At 41.9% G+C, this 22,763-nt stretch overlaps 1 protein-coding gene across 2 annotated transcripts in view; it reads right to left on the reverse strand.

Moving 5' to 3' along the window:
- LOC144804633 (uncharacterized) overlaps positions 1–22,763 on the reverse strand; it is a 303,027-nt gene that overhangs the window by 130,162 nt on the left and 150,102 nt on the right. For both annotated transcript variants that reach the window (XM_078671922.1, XM_078671921.1), the window contains exon 7: positions 14,940–15,102. In XM_078671922.1, coding sequence (XP_078528048.1) covers positions 14,940–15,102 — 163 coding nt within the window. The remainder of the gene's footprint in view (positions 1–14,939; positions 15,103–22,763) is intronic.

The following is a 22,763-nucleotide window of genomic DNA, read 5'->3' on the forward strand; positions in this document are numbered from 1 at the left end:
CCCAGTTCCCCCTAAAGAATGGGAGTTATATATAACCAACTTGCATAAATTAAATACAACTTATGAAATGTCTAGTAATCCCACAAGTAATTGCGAAGGAAACCTCTCGCCCATTGGAACTGCTTCCCCCTTCTCTACGGAAATACACATAAGGAAGGCAAGATCAACAGGAGCCACCGGCCCGATCAAATTCCAATCATGGTTCTTCAGGCTGACCCTAAGGGATGGAGTACGGTGCTTTCTCCCCTTTTTAATTTCATTCTCAAGACAGGGGAAATGCCAAAATCATGGAAGGGGAGCATCGTAGTACCAATACATAAAAAGGGACTGAGACACCAACCTGGCAATTATAGACAAATAGCGCTATTGGACGCCACAGGAAAGATCTTTGCTGCAGAGGTCCTGGACCAACTTAAAAAGTGGGCATTTTCACTGGGACTGATTCCGCTCTACCAAGCAGGCTTCAGGCCAAAGCACACAGTCATAGATAATATTGCGATGCTGCAAACTATCCTTGACAAATATGTGGTAGTTAAATCCCAGCCTGTGTATGCAGCATTTATTGATTTTACAACAGCGTTCGACCGAGTGGACAGAGCGTTGCTATGGAATAAACTGAGGAAATTAGGAAACCCAGAACAGTTACTACGAATTATAATTGCCCTGCACACAGACACCTGGTGTCAAGTTCAAATGGGGAGGGAAAAGGGCCTGACCAACCCGATCCCTACTCAAGCAAGGATGTCTCCTTGCCCCCTTGCTGTTCTCATTATATCTCAGTGATCTGCCGCAGCGTCTACAACAAGTGCGAAGCTTCCCACCAAAGGTAACAGCTCAAAATATACATGCCCTACTATATGCAGATGATATTATAGTACTGGGCTTAACCCCCTTCGGTCTGCAACACGATCTGGATGCCCTGTATAAGTATACCCAGGAAAAAAATGTAATTCCTAATTTAACCAAAACAAAAATAGTCTCTTTTTCAGGGAGGAAAAAAAGCAGCAAATACTGTTGGAGACTGGGCGACGAAAAAGTTGAAGAGGTTGAGGACTACACCTACCTGGGAAGGATCTTTACTAAGTCTCTAAAAAACAATCAACAGCTTCTAAACCTGTCCAGGAAATCCGAGGTACATGCAGGAGCTCTGCAAAGGTTATACGCGGCCTATGGCAATAGACACTTCTCCTCCCTGCTAAAAGTCTACAGTGTGAAGATACCTTCAGTTCTATCATACGCCTTGGAATATAGTCCAATCAAACAGTGGTCATTCCTACACCTAAAAGAAGGAAAAATACTAAGGAGAATGTTAAAGGTATCGCAATCTATCCCAGTACAAGCTCTCCGCCTTGAACTTTCACTCATGAGCTCTTACTCTAAAGGTATCGCCAACGTGATTAGGTGGGCATACAACCTGCTACATGCGAAGGATGGGACTCTTCGCTCCCTGCTCAAAGCAGAGACCTTTGACTCCGACTCATCGAAACAGGTATTCTTCAAAAACATGTCTATTGCCTTTAAACTGGCGGATATTAATGTCAACCTGCTGCTAACTTGGACACCATCTCAATTGAAACTTTTTCTGAAATGCTATACCCCAAAACTTAGCTTTGAACTTGACTCCTTGCATTGCGCCAAATTAAATTTATATAAAAACATTACGGAAACAGTGGTGCTTAAGAAAACACAGAAATATATAGATTTTAATCTCACGCATGGCGCCAGGAGATCAATCATTCTGCTGCGGCTGGGCATTTTACCCGTCCAAACTATAACAGCGAAATGGCATCCAAACGAAACCACATTATGCAGCCTATGTAATGGCGGGGAGCAAGACTTAGAGCATCTACTGTTCACCTGTCCCAATCCAAAAGTAGTAGCGGCAAGGGCAAAACATCTGTACCCCATATATGTCAGATGCCGTATTACCACCGTAAAGGAACTGATTATTACATGTAAATCTCCCCCGAATGAACTAATATGTTATACATTTTATAAATTGTTAAAACCTTTTTTATCTTTGTACTAACATGAGAAGTTTTAAACATTGTAGTAATTGAATCTTATTTGTATAATATTTGTGGTCCTCAGTGGAGTACCAAAGCAAATAAAATAAACTTGAACTTGAACAGAGAAATACTTGAGATAATCAGCATTTTAGGACAGACCACCAGAACGCCAGAGTGAGCTGTAATTTCCCTCACACCAGCAGGAGACCTTTGAACATCATTGGAACATCCGTAACATTTTGAGAAATTGGTAGCCGAAGGCAGCCCACTAGTAGGCAACCAGATCGAATAATCGAACTAGGACCATGCGGTCAGGAAAAATCCGACAAGTACCTATACATAAAAACAAGAGAAGAGCGGCTACAAAAGATCAAATCAAGCAAGCAAACAAAAATAAAACAAAGGAGATTGCCGGTAAGGAGCAAAAGAGCCTGATTCCAGTCCCCACGCCAGAACCATTTAAGTTTGGGGAGAAAAACTTAAGACACAAATTTCATTTTCTAAAAGACCAAATGGCGGCAATCTATGCAACAACTGAAGAAGCAAAAAGCTTACAAAGCCCAATAAAACCAATACATTTAATCACACCAAACAAACAGGAAGGAAAAGGCCAGGCACAGCGGGATCCATTGAGAGAAAAGCAAGAACAACAATCACAACTACAGACACAATGCAAAAAAAGAAACGAATTAGAAGGCAGTACAGGTATACTGACCCAAGAAAAATCAACGATCAAAAATTGGTTGCTAAAAACTACAGCACAGATTCATGCACCCATCTGCCAACTCATGTCCACACCGGACAAGGCAAACAACGAAGAAAATGGAAAAAGTTTAACTTTACAAAAACGATCAAAGTCAAATTGGGTGTCAACCAAAATCCCAAGGAAAAAGGTACAAAAGATAGACTGGACAAGATCTTTCTCAATTTTTGAGGAAGATGAACTCCTGAAGATGCTAGAAGTAAATACACAAAATGCAGAGGAATCGGGGGGAAACCGGCAAGCGGAAAACAAAGATACAGAGCCACTGGAAATAAGAGAAAAGGGAGAAAAACGGGGAGCTACCCTAACCCCCAAAAAACTTACATCTAGCCCTATCCGGTGAATGGAACTTAAAAATAAGAAAATTGGCCATCCTCAAGGAAACATCAAAAAACACTCGCCAATAACAATCTCTTCTGCCAGCGGTTTTGATTCTACTACAGGGGCCCCGATGCAACCAATAAACATATAGCCAGTCCCTTGGAGTGAATCATTACTAAGAAGTCTACAGCAAGCAATCGACATCCTAAACTTCCAATCTGACAAGCTAGATGTTCAGGTGGAGTTAATGAATCTAATCGCAACACATATAGTGGGAATAAATACAAAATTGGATACAATTTCAGTCCACATCTCAAAAGAAACAAAAAAAGAAAACCAGTCAAAAACTAAATCAATGGAACAAAATTGTGTCTGTGGGAAGATATTAGATAAACTGGCCTCATTACCAGAAATATTGTCAGAAATCCTACGTGTGACACATACAACAAGGACATCCGGAGAAACACCCTACCAAGAAAATAAGGGCGAGGCCTCAAAGATCGAAAAGCAAAATAGAACAAGTTCAATCATTGAGAAGGAAAAAGTCATAAACTTAGCTGAAGTAAGTGAAACAAACGAAAGAGGACAAGGCGAAAATAAAGCATTCTCGTTACCTGGCACAACAGAAACTCAAACCAAAAGAAAACGTAAACGCGCACGGAAAGCAAGGAAGAATCTCACTAAAACCAAACAAGAAAGTCAAAATTACGCTATATTTGCACAAAAGAGGAACAAGAGCATAATTGATCAGAGAGAAGAATCTGACATAATAGAATCAAACAACCAAGAGGCAAACATAGAAGAAAATACAGAGCCATCGAAAAATTCAAGGCATAAGACGACAACGTCAAATACACAACGGAAATTAAAAAAAATGAAGAGAACGCAGAAATAAAATCAACAAATAAAATAACAAGTATAGGGGACGATCCAGTAAATAACCAAAGAGGATCAGCCCACAAACAGCAAAAACCTCAGGAAAATGTCCAAACACAAAAAACCCAATGCGAATTAAAGGCGCAAGATCATACAAAATCGATCACAGAGGGAAACGATAAAAAACAGGCAAATCAAATTAAAAAAGAAATGAGCTGCAAGGCCCCAGAAGATCAATCCATGAGTATGAACACTCATTTAACAATCACGCTAGGAAATAAAGGAAGGATATGTAACCCACCCCCAGGAATCACACAAAGGGATTTCGAAAGGCCAATTACGAGTCACAGATCAGTTGAGCCAGAAATATGGTATCACAAAGAATCAGCGACATTATTAAGGTCCAGTCCATCAGAAGTATCCATTGTCGAACGCCTAAGACAAAATAACCCTTGAGATCAAATAGAGAAAAAAAGTGAATTCAGTCGGATTCAGAAATTTCAAACGGTTCCTATAGAGACAGGCTGTAAATTACTATTTAGGCCAGAATACCCAACAAAAGGAAAAATTGGACACGCTGAATCGGGGGAACATATTGAGGCTAATTAGAGAGATTCCGAAATTAAGAGGAATAACATCAAAAGACCTCATAGCAGTAGAATTTGTTCAAATGAATAAGGAGACAAACTGGGAAATAAGTAGCACTACATGGGCATCAAAAGTGATAACGGAGCTCATCTTCTCCACAAGCGCAGACTTTGCTGCATGGGGCATAATACTGGTGTATCCTACGCCCATAAAGTATCCATACGGGGAACATCCTTTACAACGAAACTTTTACCACGCAGTGCTGTTACAACGCAAGTATTACAACGAAAACCTTTACAACGCATTACACTGGGGGGTGCTCTAGGATAGGGAATAGTTTTAATTTACTATCCAACACCTTCCCTAGTGTCCACAGGGACTGGAGTTGGAATAGTTAATTAAACTATTCACTATCCAGCACCGCCAAGTGTAATGCGTTGTAAAGGTTTGCGTTGTAACAGCATGCGTGGTAAAAGCATGCGCTGTAACGTCATACATCCATCCATATCCACTATTAAACAGCGTGGTACCCCAATCCACAAACAGAAAAGGAAAAACATCCTCCATTTTAATAGGAGCAAGAAATAAGACAATCAACCAACAAATAAGGAGGGAACCCGCGTTTAACAGTACAAAAACAGGACAACTAAACCATCGGCCAGAGGGAGATCAGGATTGGTCTTGGATCCCACAAGTATTGAATTCTCATCGTTCCTGATGGAAGCAATTCAGACCGCAAAGAGCAAGTTCGAAACATCGAGGAACGCAAGACACTTGAGAGAAAAATAAGAATTTGCTCTTGGAACGTCATTGGTTTCAAAGAAATGGAACAAGACCAAGAGACTATTTTCTTCCTGAGTAAATTTGACATAATTCTCTTGCAGGAAACATGGAATGTTACCCCCAGAAAAATTGCTGGTTACGAAGAACACCACGTAATGGCGGAAAAAATCGCAAAGTATGGACATCCAAGGGGGGATTATCTACATACATAACAAATGAAATCAATTGGAAGACAGAGATAATGGATCTAGGGGTAAATTGGATACAAGTCACAAAGCTTGAAAATAAACAACCTATAAATGGAGTAGGGTGGAAGTTACTGGTTTTAAATGTATACATCCACCCTGAGAAGTCTACAAAAATCAAAAAACTGTTAGAGCTAACAAACCTAATAAAAACATTACAAACAACACACCAATTTCACGGGATGCTAATCACAGGTGAATTCAATAGTATTCTGACAAGAGTCAAGGGTAATAAAAGTAAAATCCAAATAATATGGAACGATCTGGAATCTTTGGGACTAGTGACTCTTAATGGAAACATGAAGGGCGATCAACCTGCAAGAATCACCTTTTCGTGTGGAAACAAAAACTCCACAATAGAATTTACATTAATTAGCAAAGACCTTATACAGCTGGTTAATCACTTCGGCATTGTAACACGACCGGAAAGCGACCATTTCCCGCAAGAAACTAAACTAAGCTTAAACATCCAACAAAAAGCGAGTACCGCGTCACTAGCTATAATCCCGGAAATATATAATTTAAGAAAACTCAAATGGAGAGGTCCCATAATGAATGAGATAATGGAAACAGTGTATACGCACGTAAACAACATGGCGGCCCTGGAATTCCATTCACTCGCAAAAAATTGGGAGAACTTACACACACTTGTGTTAGAAAAATTTCCGGCAAAGTTAGTAGTGAAACGTGTATATGACTCCAATAAAGAGCCATGGTATACCACAAAGCTAAGAGATAAAAAAAGGGAAATTGCTAAAAAATTAAGATCAAAGTCTGCAACAAACGTACTGGGAAAGGATATAGAAAATAGCGAGATAAAGAAAATGAGAAAAGAATATAAAGAAGAATGTAGAAAGGCAAAAAGACTCCATACTGGGAAAATATGGGAAGATCTGCTATGGACAAGTAAACTACCAAACAGCAGTGAATTTTGGGGCATAATCAATAAATTATCGAAAGGAACAGGAGCGCAGCAAAATATAGGAATAAGTGAAACAACATGGCTACAATATATTGACAGCCTGTACAATACCCAGAAGTACCAACCCTTGTGCAAAGAATTAAGCAAAGACACAACAAAAGGAACAGGATTGGGAAGTGTAGTAATCACACATGAAAAAGAAGAACGGGAAGAAGAAATAACCAGTGGGGAACCTGAAGACCATTTCACATTAACAACAGTGAAACAAACAACCTTTTTGATAAAAAAAATTGAAAGCCGAAGGCGCCGCAGGTCCCAACGGGCTACCAAACGCCCTATTTAAACAAGACCCTGATTTCTGGGCAAACTATCTCACTCCACTTTTTAACAAACTGTTTATTGACAATAAGATACCACGGTCCTGGTATGGTAACATCTTTCACCCTATTTATAAAAATGGGAGCAGAATGGAACCAGGGAACTACAGGCTGATAGCCCTCATCGATGTAGAGGCAAATCTTTTTGCATCTTGCATATTACGTCATCTACAGGAATGGATAAAAACAAAACAAAATAGTTCTGAAGTACCAAACGGATTTTAGGGAAGGCATGGGTTGCACCAGAAATCTTTCAGTACTGGTATTATTAATAGAAAGAGCAGAAAAAAAGAAGGCAGGATTACTGGCATGCTATATTGATTTAAAATCCGCCTTCGATAGAGTTCCAAGAGACCGTCTGTGGAAAAAACTAGAATCATGGGGCCTCCCGCAGAAACTAATAGATATTATAATAGCTTGATATAGTGAAACATGGGCCAAAGTAAAGCTTGGAGATTGGAGAAGGATATCATCACAAACAAACATACGAAATGGCCAAAAACAGGGCTGCATGCTCTCTCCAAGCATATTTAACGTATACCTAGCAGATTTAAATAGTCAAATAAATAATAGTGGAAGAGGTGTGGCGCCGCGGCTAGGGCGACTGACTCTGGCTTCTGGGGATCATGGTTCGATCCCCGGCACCGGCGGCAGATCAGCTCAGCACCATGTGACTCTGGGCAATAGCTTGCTTAATCTTCCCGACGGCCCCCAGCGACTAGAGACCCTTACGGGTGATTGTGCGCTTTACAAATGTGGATTATTATTATTACCTGCAACAAGTAAACAGACATCCACCAAAACTGGCAAACGAATCAATTCAGTTTCTACAATATGCCGATGACATCGTGGTATTTAGTCAAACCCCGATAGGCCTGCAAAGGGTCATAAATAAATTAACCGATTATTTTGACCTAGTAGGCCTGGAACTGAATAATAAAAAAACAAAGGTAGTAAGACTGGCGGGCCCAAGTCGAGGAATATTTAAATGGCATGCAAATTGAGGAGAAAACTACATACAAATATTTGGGTATTAATCTGAGAAGAAATATGTCCCTGGTGGACCAAAAACGGGAAATCACAGCTAAAGTCCAATCGCTCACCTTTGCCTATAAACTCCTCCTAAAAAAACTACAATGCCCCTCATGGATCACTGACATAATATCGAGGGACATAATATCGACTATCAAAAATATCGTTGACAAAATATCAACAGACAGAATATCGACTTTGTATCTACAAACAGGTAAGTACAAAAATAGCGAGTTAAAAATATCGTTTACAAAAATATAGTTTATAAAAATATCGACTTTATTAAAAACAATGTTAAATTAAATTAATATTAAAAATTAATTACTAAAATATACTTAAAAATACTTAAATTACCTTATAATAATCAAATAATTAATGAAAGTTATATATTTTTTTATTTACAATCATATTTGTTAAAACATATATATATATATATAGTAACATAATATATTTAAATAATATCCAATATTATTACCGTAGGATAGCGGAAGTGTAAAAATTACTATTCCCACTCCAGAGAGTGCAACAGTAGGGAAAGCGTTGGATGGCGTAGGGGTAACAATTACTATTCCCACTCCAAAGAGTGCAACAGTAGGGAAAGCGTTGGATAGAGTAGGGGTAAAAATTACTATTCCCACTCCAGTGGGTGCAACAGTAGGGAAAGCGTTGGATAGCGTAGGGGTGAAAATTACTATTCCAACTCCAAAGAGTGCAACAGTAGGGAAAGCGTTGGATAGCGTAGGGATTAAAATTACTATTCCCACTCCTATGAGTGCAACAGTAGGGAAAGTAAATACTTCTTATATTATGTAAAAAACATATAAATTAATATCTATCAAAAATTAATTATAAGTAATTACCAATTTAATATAATATAATATTTAATCAATTAAAATTACAAGTTACAATTAATTGTTACTATTAGTTACCTATTCAAATTAATTACAAATTAACAATTAATTAATTAATTAACAATTAAAAATTAATAAACAATCAATTCAAATTAAATACAATTAAATAAATTGAATTATTGAATTAATTATGAATAAATTACTTCCCCTATAAACGCACAACCCGCTACAGAAAATAAATTATTAAAATTAACATAATTAGCAATTAATCAATTAAATAAAATTAGTTGGCAATTACATTTTTATCAATTAGCCATAAAAAATTAATTAACAATTACTTCTAAAAAAATACAAATAAATATTTTTACATATTTAATTAATTATCAATAAATTACTTCCCACACAATTCCCCTATAAACCCACAACCCGCTACAGAATTTTTTTTTGTAAAATTAACAAAATTAGCAATTAATCTATTAATTAACATTAATTGCCAATTAAAATTTATTTAATTACCAATTATAAATTAATTAACAATTAATTAAAAATGAATACCAATATATAAATGTACATATTTAATTAATTATAATTAAATTACATCCCACCCTATTCCCCTATAAACCAACAACCCGCTACAAAATTAAATAACGCAAAAATTATAAAAACAAAATTCATTAATTAAAATTAATTATAACATAAATACACACTTTTCACACATATAATAACATAACAAACACTATAAAAAATTTGATATTATTAAAAATTCGATAATTTTAATAACCTATATTATATACTGCGATATTTTAACTTTCTATATTTTTAACATTCGATATTACATTACTTACCTTCAAAACGATATTTTTGATGTCTATATTCTGTCCATTCGATATTTTGTCCAGCCTATATTTTGGACTCGATATTATGTCCATTCGATATTTTGTTTTTGATATTATGTCTGTTTACCGCCCCTCATATGGTCATCTTTTAAAAGTAATGGCAGCCCAACTGCTACCAACCTTGTCTTACGGGTTGGAAATATAGCACGGGAAAGAAATTGATACCCTTAACAAACTACAGACAAAAGTATATAAATCCGTGTTCAATCTTTTTAAAGGATCATCCCCAGCGCAAATACGCCTGGAATTTGGTCTTCAAAACCAAGTCTACCAAAGGAAAGCTGTCTTCGCAAAATGGTGCTGGAAACTTAGAGCATCAGAAAGAGGATCATTGAATAACCTATGTTGGCTGGAAAATAAGAAACAATATGACCAAAAAGAACTAAACACTTGGGGCGATTACTTGCGAACTGCATTGGAAACTCTAAACATCGATTTAGAACAGCCATTTGGAACAAACAGCATTTAACAACATTTGTAAACTAAATGCAAAGTCACTTTCCTTGATAGAAGACAAAAGGAGTTTGGTCAAACGCCGGCATGCATGTACTGTAATCAATTCATATAAAAGATTAAAACTACAATTTTATCTTGAAGCTCACTTCCGGCTATCGCTAAAAATGAAATTCATGGCATACAGACTGGGCGATCATTGCGCAAAAGATCTGATTCCGACGTGGAAAAGTAAACAGCAAGAAAAGACATGCCGCCTATGTGGGTACCACACAGAAAGTTTGAACCATCTAATGTGCACGTGCGAGACAGTAAAAGAGGAAAGAAGAACATTGTTGAAATCAGTTCTAAACTCTTTAAAAATTCGCACCTGCAGGCAGGCGGTCACAAGTTGGATGGGGCCTTTTCGAACATTCTTATATGCCGTGGAGTAAAATTTATGACTCTAGTAGAGACTTTACTCTCGAAAGCTGAATAGATTAAGACTTGGGTCTGGAAAGTGAACTTCTTTTAGAAATAGTAATCATTTTAAGAATATGATATTTTTTATTATTTTTCTTTTACATTTGATTGTTATTTTTATATGTATACTTTAGGGTTGTGATAAACCAAATAAAGTTAACTTTGACTGATATCCTAAATAGCAGAAATATTCTCCACCTATTTAAATCTATTCGCTCACTAGAAAAAATCTCAAGTAAAAACATTAAATCCATCGAATTTCTTACCAATCCCGATAGTAGTAAGGAAATGACACTGATAACATTGGACACTATATTTGTAGCTGAACTAATTAAAAATGTAAAGGACTTTTTTTTCAGCTGGGGAATAGCAATCAATAGGCCACAGCCTACTGTGTATCCAAAACCATTCGCTGTATCTTTGCCTTTGAATTTCCACCAACAAAATAAATTAAACTCACAGGTTCAGTCTGTGTTAAAAAACGCAATTGGAAAGACAGAATCACAGTTCAAACCACTGTCGGATCCAGTGGAAATAGAAAAACCAATTGGAGTCAATGAAAAATTGATAGGTATGGCTCTCCATGGCAGTAACACACCATGACAGAATACAATAGTAATGTCCAGAGCTAAAGTAAATGAAGAAAATGAAATATTAAAAATATGCTCATGGAATATTAATGGCCTACTAAGAAAAATAAGCAATGCTTATTTATCACCAAAGTCCAGTTATTATCAAGTTATACTTCTACAAGAAACCTGGTCTACTAATTTTGTAATGCTTGAGGGATACAAAGGGTACTTTGAGCCTGAGATCAAACAAAGTAATCGGGGGCGCCCTAGTCGGGGTTTAGACAGATTTGTTGCTCTATAATTTAAGAATGGAACACAAGCAAATCGATACAGATAACCTACATTTATTGATAGTAAAGATGCGGTATATGGAAAATAATCAATTATAAAACCTGCTTATAATAAATGTATACATACATCCCACATCAAGCGCGAGAAGCACTATGACGACCACCCTGACTGCAATACTATCTCAGCTGATGATGGATGACCCTTTTACGCAGTACATTATATCAGGTATTTCAATTTAAATCTGTTTGTACCCAATATGAGAGATGTGTTAATTAAGGAACAAGATTATCTCTGGGCAATCCTGCCGCAAACACTTCCAACTTTTTCTAACACCATCAAAACCCAAATAGGCGCAACTTTTGTTAAAGACTTAGAAGCGCTGGGCCTAAGAATCTTAAATGGGAGGTTACCCCAAGACTCCCCACCGGCTTGGACATTTCAATCGCAGGATAATAAATCAAGAATCGATTATACCATGGTATCCTTGAATATCTTTATTAACGTGATCTCTTTTTCAATTGTAAAATCATCGGAGCGTGATCAGTCAAGAAATTCTTATTACTAATTTGATTGTTAACAAGCATACCGAATATGGAACATTGTCAGGTCAGACGGGCACAGTAAACTATAGGAAATTAATTTGGAAGGACCATAATAAAGAACACACTAACAAGACAGCCCTTAAATTGGTAGGAACGTGTTTTGAAGATAACACCTTAACTGCAATTGAACAATGGGTTGATTTTGTAAAAAAACTTGTTAAATCCTTCAAGCAAAAAATGTTCAATAAAGAAAAGGTACAAGCTGAAAGAGAGAACAAAATTACTCTAACTGAAACAACAAGGACTCTGAAAAGATCAAGTAATCAATTGAGGAGACAGATAAAAAAGAATTCTAAAGATATGGATTTTGGTTTAAAACTAAAAAGGATAGTAACCTACAGAAGTTATTCTGGGACGAACAGAATAAAAAGCAAAATGATCTTTGAGCTAAAACACTCTTTTGTAGAAAACAATCAAACTCCAGAAAATTCTGGATGTTGATAAATGGCCTAGCCCGACCAAACAGAACAGCTGTAATATCATCCTTAACCGAGAACGAGTGGATCAGGTTACTGTTTTTACATCTAAATCCTGCTGGGGATACAAAGCAATTGAAACCTGGGGCTAATATGTTCGAACCAATTAGGAATGACAAGATTCAAGAAATCCATATAACAGATAAACAAATCTGTAAATTAATTCAGAAACAAAAAAATGGTGCGCCAGGCCCAAATGGTGCACTTTATAAGAGCGACCCCAATTTATGGTCAGGATGTCTGACAAAGGTTTTTAAGGAAATCGCATGGTCATCATCGATACCTGAAACATGGAAGGGATCGCTGATAGCCCCCATTTACAAAAAAGGAGATTGGTCTTTGCCGGAATATTACAGTCTCATTCCGCTCCAGGATACTGATGCTAAACTATTTGCAGGTGTACTGTTATCTAACCTAGCAGATTGGGTAAGAGAAAAGCAGATAACACCGCCTACTCAAGCTGGATTTACACAAGGATTAGGCACTACAACAAATATCCTTGTGTTATCAGTCCTAATTGATGAATACATTACTAAGAAGCAATCACTATACTTGTGCTTTGTAGATTTTAAGGCTGCCTTTGACTGTGTGCATAGAGATATTTTATGGCAGAAGTTAATAGATCAAGGTATACCACCCTCCCTTTTTAAAATTAATCCAACTTCTCTACACTGACACATGGGTCAGCGTTCGGGTGGGAGATGGCTTAACAGTAACAGAAAAAATACCAACAGCATCAGGTTTGAAACAAGGTTGTGTATTGGCCCGTTGCTTTTTAATTTATTTTTAGCTGACCTAACGAAAGCCTTGGATGAGGTGAATGCTTGCCCACCTAAATTAGCCAATACTCTGATATCAAACCTGCTATATGAAGATGATGTTATCCTTCTTAGCCACACTAAGGTTGGACTACAACGCCTGTTAAATAGGATAATTACCTATTCTAAAGAAAATAGAATGGTGATAAATGAATCAAAGACAAAAATTATGGAGATAAACAAATACTCAAGGTCCAAGCATAAGGATAAATGGTTTCGGATTACTCGCAACTAGCGCAAGTGAATACATATAGATATTTAGGAGTACTATTTGATGAACGAGGTTCGTATCAGCCACATAAGATTGATATACAACGGAGAACTAAAACTTTGTTATTGGCAGTCAGAATTATACAGAAATCCTTAGGAGGGCAGAGTTATGGACCATTATTGAAAGTACTATCAGCAAAGCTTTTACCAACTTTAACATATGGAAGTGAAGCATTGTGTGGAAATGACTCATTCCTAATCAACAATGCAGTCATGAAAATCTATAAAGCCCTCTTCTTGAACCCACATAATGCATCACCTGCGCAGATACAAATGGAATTTGGGATAACTAATCAGGTACTTGGCTCGAAAAGGACATTTTATTAACGTGTGGAAAAGGATCAAAACGGATACTGTAAATCAATTGTCCAAACTATTGTGGCAGGAAATAAATTTAAATTCAAAAGCCCAGGCGTGGACATATCTATTTACATCATTAGAGGATTATTCAGTAAACTCAGTCTGGGAAATGCCAATTACCTTGAATTCTTTTAAGAAAGTCATTAATAGTACAATTAAGCATGTATCACTACTCCTGGAGAAAGATACCTTCTAAAAAAGAAAACATGCAAGGCCTCTCGTGAATGGTTATACCAAGGTAAATGTGCAACCGTACCTCGAAATTCCTTGGTCTGAGAAATTCAAACAAATTTTTATAAGAGCTCGCTTTGGAGCATTTCCGGGCACATGTCATCTAATGCCATGGTTGAGAACAGAGGGACAAATGACTTGTAACTTATGCAAACTTGGCGAAGAGAATATTGTGCACCTGCTGTGTGTTTGTCCAGAACTGAAAGTTGAAAGAATATCTATTCTAAAGAGACTTTTTAATGTTCATGGAATAAGGAGTTGCAGACAAGCACTGATAAGATGCCTCCATACGGACGATATCATTTAAGTTTGGCTTTTGTAAGGTTTCTAACGCAATTGAGAATTAAGTTAGAACAACAAAATATGTAATATAGGAAGTACATAAAATGTAAATAGTGTAACAAACATTAAGTTTATAATTTTTATAGAACTGATTTTATAACTGATTTTATAATCCAGAATTATTGCAAATATTTTGTAAGCTTTTAATTAATCAAACAATAAAAACTTTAAACATATTACTTAGCAATGACATACCGCGGGAAAAAAAAAAAACTCCACTCTGCATCACTTCTTGGAGTTTTGTAGAACTCTGCACTGAGTGGGCAAACAGTGAACTCCGCCAGCAGGGTGGAATTGTTCACCCTCCTCTACTCTCAATGAGAGGCACCCATGTATTAATGTGCAACCCAAGGCTCTGTGCGCTGCACTAGTTTATAAGTGTGTTGACCTGAGACCCACCTTGGAAAAAGCAAGAGTCTGGCGGCAGGCAAAAAGTGTCCACTCTGAAGGCGTAGCGACCAGTCACGTTGACATTTGTCTGGTTAGGAAAACTAGGAAAACCTGTATTTCCGCGTTCTCTGAGGGAATAGTACTGCTTGGGGTTTACATCCTGGAATCCTGCCTAAGGAAAGCAAGAAAACTGTGGATTAATAAAGACACACATGCTTGATCAACAAGTGCATGCCCTGGTTGTGAGCTGAAGCAGCAAAGCGCAATGTTAACATTCTTATCTTAATTGAATTTCCATCTGGGTGTTTCCAAGCAGCAGTGTAAACAGAGGGACTTGTTCTAGACTAAGCAGCTTAGACAACCCTTGATGATGATTAACACAACTAATGGTCCTTCCTCAGGTTACAACTCAAAACCACTTTGATTGAAACTACTGCAAGGACAGACAGGAAGACTCAGACACAGGGACAGGGAGAAGCAGTCACTGGGGAAGGGATGTACAGAAAATGGGACAGGAAGGCTTGCATACTTGAACAAGGTGACTCAGCCACTGGGACAGGGAGAATCAATCTCTTGAGACAGGGCGAAGTCACTGGGACAGACTCAGACACTGGAAAATGGAGACTCAGACACAGGGACAGGGAGAAACAGTCACTGAGGCAGGGATGTACAGAAAATAGCACAGTAAGGCTCAGGCACTTGAGCAAGGAAACTCAGCCACTGGGACAGGGAGAAGCAGTCACTGGGACAAGGAGGCACAGAAAATGTGCAGGGGGCTCAGACACTTAGGCAATGAGACTGAACCATTATACAGGGAAAATCAAACACTGGGACAGGAAGACTCAGACATTGGGAAAGGACGGAGCTGTCACTGTGAAACGGTGGCACAGGAAATGGTACAGGGAGGATCAGACACTTGGGCAATGAAGCTCAGCCTTTGGAAAAGGGAAATCAGTCACTGGGAGAGGTAGACTCAGACAGTGGGAAAGGAGGCACTACTAGACAGAAAGACTCACACACTAGGACAGTGTAAAGAAGTCACTGGGACAGGCAGACTCAGACACTAGGAAAAGGAGGAGATCCTTGTGCAGGGAGACACAGACATTGGGACAAGAAGAATAAGCTATTGGGACAGGGAATCTCAATCTCTGCGGCAACAAGACCGTCAATGGGCCAGGGAGGTTTAACCACTGGGACACAGAAAAGGAGTCATTAGGGCAGGTAGACTCAGACACTGGGGAATACATATTGAAATACTGAGGTAGATTTGTCAAGAGTTTGCACTGTCACAATGTCCTCATAAAGTGGCCAAAGTCGTGATAAGACATTTACTTTCAAGCACTCTTTTTGGTACTGGAAAAGTGCACTTTTATGTGCAGAAATTGCACTTTGTGCTGCATTGAACCCCCCACCCCGAAAACAGAGGTCAAGAGCCTGGGAGTATGGCTAGAGAAAGATCTCACCTTCGGCACGCAGGCAAGGAAAACGGCCGGCATCTGTTACGGCCTACTTAGATCTTGTAGGAAGGTGCTCCCCCTACTCCCGCTAAAGTCCCGACTACTGCTGATCCAAGGCCTAATTATGTCCAGGCTGGACTACTGCAATGCCATTTACTTGGGAGCCCCGGAAACCACTCTTCAGATACTACAGAAAACCCAGAATGCTGCGGCCAGGCTACTTACGAATACCCCAGCCAGAACATCAGCCAAGCCCGCATTGAAAGAACTACATTGGCTTCCGATCAGGGAAAGAGTGACATTCAAGGCACTATGCCTGGCTCACAAAGCACTCCACAATGCAGGTCCACCAATCCTTAGCGATTGTATCGTACCCTATAGGCCTACCAGAGCGCTACGATCAGACCATGGAAACCTTATTGTGGTTCCCAGGGTGAAAAGGTCCCGCACAGGAGGCCGCCGCTTCTCGGTCCACGCAGCGAAACAATGGAACGCGCTCCCACTGAAACTTAGATCAGAACCCAACCTCCTGCGTTTCAGGAAATCTCTTAAAACTCTGCTCTTCCCTTAAATCACTTCATCCCCGGTACTTTCTGTACATCAAGACTACGAGGTGAGCGCTGGGATACTCTTGGGTGACTACACGCTGTATAAAAACCTAAAATAAATAAAATAAATAAATAAATAAATAAAAATAAATAAATAAATTGAGTCAGGGAATTTCCATGGATGGTACTTGGCTGTTTCTGCACACCAGCCCATGGGGTTTGACATAAAACCCCATCATATAAAATGGCTGGACTGGGTTATGCGTAAAAAGTTAATGCCTCCTTGAATCTGGTGCAAAGTTGAGAAATATCTGTAGTTTTGTGCTAAAATTTCATATATTGCGTGTGCTGCAGTGTTCAGCACACATCCAAAGAGTGAAATATTTTTAAATTTGTCCAGACATCATAATTTGTACTGAAAGAGTAATGCTCCAGTACAATGCTGGACATCATTCACACACCTTTGCCCCAAGCTGCAAAATGTGTGCATGATGCTTGCAGCCTGTTTGTGCACCAATGCAGGACAAGAGAGCAGCAGTATGGTTCTGTACGTTCTCTACCCCTAGAGCAACAGGCAAGTAAATGTGGTGTGCTGCAATCCCCCTGTGACATGGAGACATAGACTATAGGACAGGAAGACAAAAGCAATGATGACAGGAGATACAGGATGACAGTGGATCACTGACACTGAGACAGGGAGACATAGACTATAGGACAGGAAGACACAAGTACTGGGGGCAGGTGATTCAGGTGCAGGGAGATGTGGCCACTATGATGCGGAGAAACAACTCTATTACACAGAGCTGTAGCAATCAAAACAGTTTTATAAAGGTACTCACCCACTAGAATAAACTAGTGGCATGCTTTATCAATGGGCCTGCACACTAGACTCTTAGAACCAGATTCTCAAAAATTCACGAAGCGCATCAGGCAGAGGCTGTGCTGCATTGGCTGACAGGGAGGGAACAGGACAGCGCCATATCTAAAGAGATATGGCTCTCTCCTCCTCTCTCCCTAGCGCCAGCACTGATGTCAGCTACCGTGCAGCAGGTACACACCTTAACGCCATAGTGCTAGGGTGAGTCTGCAAACAGGTAGACAGGGAGCCTCCTGGGTGTCACCTGTGCTGGCCGGAATTAGCACACTAAGGCGGGCATGGAGCCCTCTATGTGTCTCCTGTGCTGGCAAGTCTGAACTCTTAACGGCGGAATGGAGTCTTTGGGGGTCATTTGTGCTGGCAGATCTTAGTACAGTAAGGTGGGCAGGGAGCCCTCTGGGTGTCACGTATGCTGGCAGATATGAGCACTAGTGGGCAGGTAGCTCTGGGTGTCACCTGTGCTGGCCTGTCTTAGCACACTTAGGGGGTGTAGTGTCCTGGGGCGCAGGGTAGCGGTCCAGTCTACCCGCGCCGACCGGGGCACGTCAGCGCTGACGGGTGACGTCATGCGCCAACAATATAAATAAAGGAGGCATCGCCGACAACGCTAGTCGGGACCACGCGGAACCAAAGTGCTGTGTCCCGTGTGTTCTTTATGCGGCGGCGCCGCGATAATTAGCGTGAGTGCAACTAGGCCCATTACACTGGCGACGAGGGTTACAAAGAGCCCATGCTGTGCCTAGAAGGTCTCCCTCACATTCTGACATGCCCCCCGTGTGCCGGCCCTTGTTAGGCCCACGATGAAAGCGCTGGCAAGACATCTGCATGGAGAGTGCCCCCAGATCTACAGATGACTCCCCAGGCCCCTGCTGATGCCGTTTAAGAAGGAGTAAGTGTAGAAAAGAGCTCCTTGCCACACGGAGGAGTGAATCCAAGTACCAGTGCCCCGTGAACCTGCATCACAACACAGGTCAGAGTGGCTGGACCGGCGTCCAGAGGGAAAGAGGGTGAGCTGGCCCACGCCCAGGTACCACGCGAATCGGCAGCAGAGCACAGGTCTGTGCTGCGAGACAGGCGAACAGTGGGGATAAAAGGGAAGAAGGCCGGCCATAGGGCAGTCCCCCAACATCGCTCTGATGCCTGAAACAGCCTGGAATAGTGCATCAGAGAGGCGGCAGAGCACGTGCTACGACGAAGGGTTTACGCACATATCAAGATGGCGTCAATTCCCGCCATTGAGCCATTCATAGTAGACGGGGCCCCGTCACTGCTAGCTCCACGATGGAAAGACTGGACAGATCGCCTCCAAATCTATTTTGAAGGGGCGGGCACCGCCAGAGAAAGACGCAGAGCCCTGCTCCTTCACCTGGGAGGTAAAGACATCCACAGAATCTACAAAACATTAGTGGAAGCCACACCAAAGATGTATATTACCCTCCTCAACGCTTTGAACGCGCACTTCAAACCTATGGCGAGCAAAGACTATGAGAGGTTCATCTTCCGTCAAGCTAAGCAGGAGGCGGAGGAGTCACTAGATGCATTCCACGGGAGGTTGAAGGAGTTAGCCAGCACAAGTAGATTCCGCGATGAACACGAAGAGATTTGAGGACAAATAATTCAAGGGTGCTACTCTTCCAAACTTAGGGTCACCATCCTCCAGGAAGACGGCAAGCCGCTGGCAGACATCCTCAAGCTAGGACGCTCCAAAGCACTGTTGCAGGCCTGAGCCTCCCACATGGAAGCAGCCCTTCACCGGCCCATCAATACGGAGCAGGTCAACGTGGCAGAGAAAGCGAACGTCGTGAGGCCAAAAGCACGCCAATACGCGGGCAGGAAGCAGCAGGACAAGCGCAAAGAGTGCGGATACTGCGGAGGCCAGCCCCACCGCATGCAAGACTGCCCAGCGAAAGGGAAGAAGTGCAGCGCATGTGGGTGGATGAACCACTTTGCAGTGGTATGCAGATCGACGAAGACCAAGATGGAAGCGGCACATGCAGTGGTGGAAGAACGAGACAGCGGAGATATGGACGACGACACGGGTGACTACCTGGTTCATTACGTATTCGCAATCGACCAGCCACAAAGAAAGAAGCAACGCCTCCCGAAATGCCACATCAAGATCCATCAGCAAGAAGTGAGGGCCACTATCGACACAGGAGCATCCATTGAGCTGATGGACGCCAATGTGTACAACCATCTAAGAACCCGGCCTCCCCTACGTGAAGCCCGAATCAGAGTGTTCGCGTATGGACAGAAGACGCCTATCCCCCTAATAGGGTGTTTCAAGACAGAGCTACAACACCAAGATCTGAAAGTACCCACCACCGTATATGTCACAAAAGAGGGCAGTGGTATGCTAATCAGTTGTCAATCAGCAGAGGAGTTGAGGCTAATATCGTTCGCCATGGCTGTGCTGGAAGAAGAACTAGACTCAATAATGGAAGAGTTTGGTGAAGTCTTCAAAGGGATTGGATGCCTGAATGGGAAAGAAGTCTCCCTCCACATCGACCATCGGTCCAACCCGTTGCACTGAGGCATAGGCGCATCGCATTTTACCTGAGGAAGAAAGCCGAAGAAGAGCTGGAGGCGTTGGAAAAACAAGGTATCATCGAAAAGGTCAGCGGGCCCACCCCGTGGGTCTCCCCAATCGTGATAGCTCGCAAGCCAAAGCAGCCAGGGCAAGTCCGCATTTGTGTGGATATGGGCCTCCCAAACGCAGCGGTGAAGAGGGACCGACACCTAACCCCCACCATAGACGACATCCTGGGAGAGTTGAACGGCGCAAGATGGTTCTCGAAGATGGACCCCGCTCCGGTTATCATCAATTACCGCTCCACCCGGACTCCCGCTACATAACCACCTTCTCCACACACGTAGGCCTCAGGCGATACCGGCGCCTACATTTCGGAATCTCAACTGCCGCGGAGGTATTTCAAAATACCATCCGAGAGGTACTCAGTGGACTACTAGGAGTCCTAAATGTGAGTGATGACCTGTTAAGCTACGCATCATCAATAGAGGAACACCACCAGAGACTGAGAGGAGTCCTTCAAACAATCAGGGACTCTGGTCTGACCCTACACCGCGAGAAGGGCCAGTTTTTGCAGAATAAAATCAGTTTCTCTGTCTACACCTTCTCAGACCAGGGAATAGAACCGGACCCCGATAAGGTGAAGGACATTCAAGAAACCCCAGCCCCATCTAACATCTCGGAGTTGAGAAGCTTCCTGGGCATGGTAAACTTCTGCGGGTGCTTCGTACCTGCTTTATACAACCTCACAAACCCCTCAGAGAACTGACAAAGTCCACCACCACGTGGCAATGGGGCCAGGAGCAGGAACAGGCATTCAAAGCCACGAAAGCCGCCCTGTCAGCAGATACAACAATGCCCTATTTTGACCCCACCAAGTCCACCAATGTCGCTGTGGATGTCAGCCCCTACGGGCTAGGGGCAGTGCTAACCCAACTTCAAAGCAATGGAGAATGGGCAACCATCGCCTACGCCAGCCGCTCCCTAACGGACACAGAGCAGAGATACTCACAAATAGAGCGGGAGGCGATCGCAATTCACTGGGCCTGCCGGCACTTCCATGTCTACGTGTACGGCCATTCCTTCACGGTATCTACAGATCACAAGCCTCTCATACCCTTGTTTCAAGGGTCAGTATCAAAGCCGCCACCGAGGGTTGATAAGTGGATACTTCAACTGCAAGGGTATGATTATAGGGTGGAGTACAAACCTGGATCGACAAATTCAGCAGATTACCTTTCAAGGCACCCCCGAGCGGCAACAAAGGCAGAGAGAGAAGAGGCGGAGTACACCAAGGAATATGTTCGGATGGTGTTGGAAAGGTCAAGGCCCCTACCCATGAGTCTGAAGGCGATCGTGGAAGCCACCCAGAACGACGAGTGCCTACAACTAGCGGCCGACGCTGTCCGATCTAATAAATGGCGCCCCATTCAAGCCACCTTGAGCAAGAGGGCACAACAAGCCAGAGCAACACTCGAGTCCATCATGAGGGTGAAAGAGGAACTGTCCGTCGACAGCCAAGGGTGCCTACTATGAGGACCAAGACTAGTCATGCCCACCAGCCTAACACAACAGGCAGTGGAATTGGCACATAGAGGGCACCAAGACATGGTGAAGACCAAGAGCCGGCTAAGAGCCAAGGTGTGGTTTCCTGGAATGGACACAATGGTGGTACTGACAGTCAGAACGTGCACCTGGTGCCAAGCAGCGGGCCAACCGGATTGGCCTCACCCAGTCATTACGGAAGACAACCCACAGAGGCCGTGGGAGTGCATGAGTGCGGACTTCGGACACCTTCCTGATGGACGCTACGCGTTAATGATAATCGACGACTTCACGAAGTATCCATAAGTAGACATTGTCGAAAATCAGACGGCCATGGAGGCCTTCACCAAATTCGAGAAGACAATAGCTACACATGGCATCTTCGAGGTCGTCAAGACGGACTACAGTCCCCCCTTTCAGGGGCAGGAATTCGCAGACTACCTGAAGAGCTGGGGGATCCACCACCGAAAAGTGACCCTGCGCTGTCCCCAAGCTAATGGGGAAGTGGAGAGATTTATGCGCACGCTGAATAAGGCAATACGCATTGCACATGCGGACGGATCACCGATGGAGAGAGCCATCTATAGCTTTCTGCGAGAATACCCATTGACCCCACACCTCACGACCGAAGCAGCGCCGGGCCCAGCGACCATGGGCCGAGTGGTCAGAGACACCATCCCGAGTCACCCAACCTGGACCCCAACCCAAGTCGATGCGGAGAGGACCCTGGCCAATCGAACTCATTCCAACAACCAAGCCAGTCATCGGCGTGGGGCCAAAGAATCTGACATACAGGCAAGAGACCAGGTCTATGTCAAGGATCGAAAACCTGGGAGCAAATTCCGGCTCCCGTTCGAACACAGGCCGTGGACTGTC

Source organism: Lissotriton helveticus, chromosome 1_2, assembly GCF_964261635.1.
Source record: "Lissotriton helveticus chromosome 1_2, aLisHel1.1, whole genome shotgun sequence".
NCBI classification, from domain to species: Eukaryota; Metazoa; Chordata; class Amphibia; order Caudata; family Salamandridae; genus Lissotriton; species Lissotriton helveticus.